This window comes from Cynoglossus semilaevis, chromosome 14 (assembly GCF_000523025.1).
Source record: "Cynoglossus semilaevis isolate Cse_v1.0 chromosome 14, Cse_v1.0, whole genome shotgun sequence".
Lineage (NCBI taxonomy): Eukaryota > Metazoa > Chordata > Actinopteri > Pleuronectiformes > Cynoglossidae > Cynoglossus > Cynoglossus semilaevis.
This window is the reverse complement of record NC_024320.1, coordinates 7,364,032-7,370,031: the sequence shown is the minus strand read 5'-3', so window position 1 is coordinate 7,370,031 and position 6,000 is coordinate 7,364,032. Positions and strand designations below refer to the sequence as shown.

General features: G+C 42.0%; 1 protein-coding gene across 1 annotated transcript in view; it reads left to right on the top strand.

Annotated features, from left to right (window-relative positions):
* The window catches only part of trabd2a (TraB domain containing 2A), a 56,593-nt gene that overhangs the window by 28,908 nt on the left and 21,685 nt on the right, over positions 1–6,000 (top strand). The window contains exons 5-6 of the mRNA XM_008324817.3: positions 2–45; positions 605–779. Coding sequence (XP_008323039.1) covers positions 2–45; positions 605–779 — 219 coding nt within the window. The remainder of the gene's footprint in view (position 1; positions 46–604; positions 780–6,000) is intronic.

Below are 6,000 nucleotides of genomic sequence, written 5' to 3'. Positions count from 1 at the left end.
TGTGGAGATCTGAACTCCATCATCTTTAATCATGACACGTCCCAAGTAAGTCAACCTTATCTTCTCTTGTTCTCCCCCTAGCCATGTCTTGTCTTGTCTTTTTTTAATGCTCTGTTGCATGTCTCCCACTTGATTTCACACATGCTCTTCATTTTTATCACCTAGCATTGCCTCGCCTTGCCTTAGCTTCCCTTGCTACGTTGGCTTACCTTGCCTCGACTAGTCTTATCTTGCCCTCCCTAGCCTCAGCTAGCCTCGACTAGCCTGGCCTGGCCTGGCGCTGCGCTACATCGTGCGTAACTGTGGACCCTACTTTCACTCGAGTTAATAAGCACAGAATCATTTTGACCCCACTGACCTTGTGGAGTGTCTCAGTGACACAACCCTTGACCTTTGCCTTCACCCCTAACCTTCTTAGTCACAGTCCACCCCCCACATCTTCACGCAGTACAGCCACAGATGTCCTGTGTTGCTGGGTATTTGCTCCTACTGCCTGTTATATTTCTGCAAAAATATCTTCAACGAAGGAAAACAAAACTTTTTGGTTTCCTGTTTTGCTGCAGGTATTTTTGTACTAACCAAACCATGTCCTCTGTAATTCCAGGTCCCTAACTTCAACAATGTAACGCTGCCTCCCAGCGAGCAGGTGACAGCCCAGGAGATCGACAGCTACTTCCGCCAGGAACTCATCTACAAAAGAAATGAGAGGATGGGCAAGAGGGTCAAAGCCCTGCTGGAGGAGCATCCAGACAAGAGCTTCTTCTTCGCCTTCGGAGCAGGTCAGTGTTCATAGGCTGCACAGTGTTTCTGGCCAAACATTTCAGCCAAAAAGACAACATTTACATCTGTGTTAGTCTTTGGTCCAGTGTTTGTGCTTCAAAGCACCAGATAATCTCACTTCATCCCAGCTACAAATCGGCTCAGATTCCTCTTTTTGTTGTTGGAGCACTTTGTCAAAGGACACAGGAATAGTCTTAGTCAGGGCGGCTTAAAGACTGTTGGAGAGAAGAAGAGGAAGAAGAAGTGGGTCTTTATTAATCAATCTCCTTTCATGTGTAGGTATTTAGACTGTGAATTGATCAAAACATTCAATTCAGATTGTTTTCATGATGAACTTACCTCACTACCTGTTCTGAATATAACTTGAGAAGGATGTTCTTCCAGAACTATCTATTTGTTTATTGGAAAAATTGAGTCACACTGAATGGCAGGAAATCCCAATTTAACCAGCTGAAGATAACATGTCTTTAATGCGTCAAAGATGCAGTGAATAATTGAACATCATCAAGACACTGAACAGCAGCGAGACTGTAGCAAACCTGATCCAAGATCAACTCCAGCATTTAGCCCATGAATCATCAGATAGAAACTGTAGTAAAGTCCAATTAAAATCGATGTTTTGCACGTTGCAGATTTAGAATGCTCCTCTAAAATAAGTCTTAGTTGACTGTGGGGTGAGTGAGAGAGAGAGAGAGAGAGAGTAAGAGAGTAAGAGAAGCCGTCACAGTCTGCTGGTCTCTGAGCTGGCAGGAAACAGCTGAGGAAAAGCAGATGACACACACACACACACACACACACACACACACACCCTTACAAGGAGTACTTTTCACCACGTATCCCGAAGGAGGAACCTTTACGTGGGCTAGGTGTACAAAGGTGTGTGTGTCTGTGTTAGTGTGTGTGCGTGTGCTTGTGAGTGAAAGTGATATGACCAATCAGTCCAGGAGCACAGGTCTTAAACATATGGATGGCAGCTTGGGTCGGTCTGTACAAGAAACAGAATGGGACACAACAGCTAAAGAACACACACACACACACACACACACACTAAAAATGGTTACACACCAGCTTCAAGTCATACCCTAGAGAGAACAGGGGTAAAATGTGTCCTTAATTATCCCTGGAAGGGTCAAAGGACACACACACACACACACACACACACACACACACACACTACAATGGCATCCATTATGTTGTCGTGCTCCACCAGTCTATAACTCTGCCCTCTCTCTCTCTCTCTCTTACCAACATGCTATTTTATCCTAACTCTTGATGACCAGACGTAAAAGACCGTCTGGCTGTAGACTGTCTCGACTTCAGCCGTTCACACCTAAAGATTTATGGCACTACCTTCCTCCACGGTACACTCAGGTCCAGTTCTGTCTCCTTAAGTCCCTACAGATGTGATTACAAACTGAACTGGATTCAGAGGACTTTATGTGATGTTTCTTTTGTAAAGCAACCACATAGTTTGGATATTCGTCTACCTCAGTACCAATCCCATCAGCCTGGAGGACTCGGCCCACAGACTCCTGGCTGACTTACTGAACTGTCCAGAGTGTTCATTGTTCCTTCCATAAGCTTTACTGCCACAACAAACAGTTTATTCACTCTGTAAATTATTTCCTGTCAAACTGCCTTTTTGTTGCTCTGAAAAAGAAAAAGTCTGTCTTGGCAGCTTAATTTTTGGAGGATTTTTTTTTTCACAGAAATGCAAAACAACAACTTTGACATGTATTATGTTTTTGTTTACAATTAAAATAATCACGAAGGTTGTTTTTGCATCCAAAGCAGAATGATACTGCAGTTCTTGTCCCAGTAAACAACCAAGGACTAGAATTGTATTTAGTTACAAAAGATGGCAAATAAACCCTAATCAATTTCTAAAACTGAAGTATGATTAATATAATATTTACTTTTTCTAAAGTGTGAATCTGAGGGTGACTGGTTGTTTGTACCTATATGTGGCATTGGATTTGATTGGCGACCAGTCCAGGCAGTGACTCGCGCCCCCCAGTCAACCCTGAAAATAAATAAGTGGTAGATGATGAATGGAGTTGGTTATAGATGTGGTCATAAGGCATTATTCAAACAAACAGTAGTGCTTACTCACTAACACTAAGCTGACACAGAGACACTTGAATAATCAGTGTACCCGATGCTGCTTATAACAATTTTACATTTGTGTAGTGCACATTTCTGTTGACCACCCAGTCAACAGTTTATCGGTGGGTGTTTTACAAAGTAAAAAAAAAAAAAATACAGTACTTTGTTCCAGGTTTATATTACAGCTAAATGCCCAATAACTTCCAGCCTTTTTCTGCTAAATTGAACATAAAGGGTCAATGGTGTGACAGAGGCCTTTTCCAAACATTTGCTGAAACTGGCGTCCAAGATTCTGGGAATTCAAATCTGAGAACAGTTTGGGAATTTTGGCAGCCTTTCGTCGATCTGCTTGTTTTTATAAAGCAACATCACTCCAAACCGTGCTCACTGGCTAGAAGAGTATTTTTGACAGACAAACATTTGCCAGCTTTGCTTCAATGTTGCTCGCTTGCTTCCTGACTTGATTTCGAGAACAGTATCCCAAAAGTTCAGTTCATGAAAGAAGACAGTTTTTATTTTCTAGCTTTATGTGAACAAAACCCCCTTCCCTCTTTTACCCCCAAGTTGAGTATGGGAGTATTGTCATGCCTCACTGTGCTTCACTCTACTGTAAGTAAATACCTCCTAGAAATTTGTCTTTTCCCTCCGTCTGTTTGTCTAAAATACCACGGCCATCACTCAGAGTAAATGATGATGTTGAAAAAAGCCATTCTCTCAGACAGCCATATGGAAACTGTTATTGCTCTGCTCCATAGGTACAGTAACCAAACCCATGTATACAATACGAAGCCGTGTTCCCTCTATAATCCCTGTCATGGCCCGGACTTTAATAAAATTATGTTTACATATCACTGTTAGAATTTTTTTCTTCCCCTCCCTCTGGGTTCAACTTGAATTCATCCATGTTTCAGTGCCGGCCCCCAGGCTACTTAGCACATCTCCATCCCTCAAACTGCTCTCCAAAGCCACAAATTTAAATATTTGCGGCGGTGTAATTGCCAGCGTGGTTGACAGCCTCTAACGGTTACTGTACTTTGAAATGTTTGACTCTTTTCACAGACAATTAAGGTTAGCCCTTGGATCTTTTGCTATTTAGGTTGGTAAGGTCGTGTTAAGAGAATAACCCCTTGGTCAGTGAGCTGCGATGTGCGGCAGGCAGACCCACCCCAATAACTGCGAGGTTTTGGCTCAGGACAGGGGTTGACACGAATTCATGACTCACACCGTGCACCTGGACTTGTCAGTGTGTGGCCCGTTTGCAGGATTGGAGCGGAGGAAATGGTCATTTAATACACTGTACTTATCGAGTCCGCTGCAGTTTGGAAGCCAGCGTGGAGAAGTGACACAGACAAATGGTAAATAATGGATCAAAAGATAAAGCTTGAGGTCAAGAAAAATGGGAGACCCTGTTGACCCTTGGTGGGGTAGTCATTCTACATCAGAGGCTTTCAAATCATGGGGTATTTAGAGGTTGTCTGAAGTAGTTCCTGTTGACATTTGCCGTTAGCAAACAAGATAACATGACAAAAAAGCATTTACTGTGCATGTTACTCAGATGTTTTGGTGTTAGAAAGGAAGCTAAATGTTCTCTTATGTAGACACCAAGCATAAATTAAGCATTGATCTGGACATGTCCAGTTCTAGGGTCAACCAGAACCTGCAATACAGTCATTTTCAAGTTACATTTATTTAGAGATACATGATCATTGATGCCTATGTTCTTGCACAAGAAGAACAGGAAACTGATTGGTCTTGGTACAAAAAAAACCCAAAAAACTGCTAGGATAAATAGCATAGTTAGCTAAGAGCTAGCTTGTCAGCCTTTATTTGTGCAAAAGAACATGTTTGATAAATGGCAACATGTTTTACATTTTGTCAACATGAAATCTAAAAAACAAAGTAGGGACTCGGTGAGAGCCTGGTAAAGCGATGAAATGTATTTTGTTGAAACACCACATACTGGTATGAAGCCCACATTGTGCAGCAAAACCTCAGAGCCAGACTCAGAGTCAGTGCTCAGAAAACTGCCCAAAAATGATGCATTGAACATTTCCATTGGAATAAAAGGTGCTGCCATTCAAAACATGGAAGGCTGCCCTCTGTGTAAATATTCTTGAGTAAAGGGCTGGAACCACCTGATGCAGAATATATTCCTCCCTGATACTTTGAGGCTGCCTGGAATAAGATCATTTTTAATTGTATTCAACAGTTACAGCTAAATAAATTCAGGGAGTTTAAAAAACACGGCATTGATTTCTTTTAAGCCCCAGTGTATACAATATAAATTAGGCTTTAACTGCCCCCATGTGCGTAATACTTAAGGCTTAGTGTTATAGTCAATTGACTTGTTATTCCCGCTCCAATTCTGTCCTAACTCCCGGGGCCAAACCTTACACATACCTGGCCCTCGTCCCTCCTGTGTTTTTTAGCTCTGAGCTCTCCATGGCTGCGGCCGCTGCTTCTTTTTTCTTCCACAGATGGTGTGAAAGTCAGAAATGTACTGCGCCCAGCCTTCATAAACAGCCACTTTATTACTGTTTGGGGCAGTCGCTGACATGAGTACACACATGTCATGAAGCACCATTAAAACCCACACCAGACCTACCACACACTCGGTCCAGAGACAGGCAGACGGGAAATATACGTTCAGAAATTAAAATGTTCATTTCTGCTATAAATTATCTTTGGGAAGCGATCCAGAACTTTGTTAATGTTGATGAGAGCGCTCATTTGAAAACAGAAGGCGTCAGGTTTTTACCCTAATGTCCAATTCCAAAGGCATCTGCAGCTGGAGGGCATGTTAATTATGACTTGTCTTCCAGATACAGAGGTGAACATGAAAGGAAATTGTTGGAGCACAGGGATGAATGTTAATGGATGTTAAACATTNNNNAGCATGTACAACAGTGGTTCCCAACCTTTTTTGTGCCAGTGAGGACTGGAGCCAGTACTGGATGTGACTGTGGACTGGTAGCAGGCGTCAATCTTTGAAGGATCATTCAATTTTCAAAATAACATTTTTAAGGTTTTATTCTGTAGGTGTCAGAGTCTAAATGACGTATTTAGAAATGTTGCCAGATTATCTTTAATTGAAGAATGATGATTCTCTTTGAA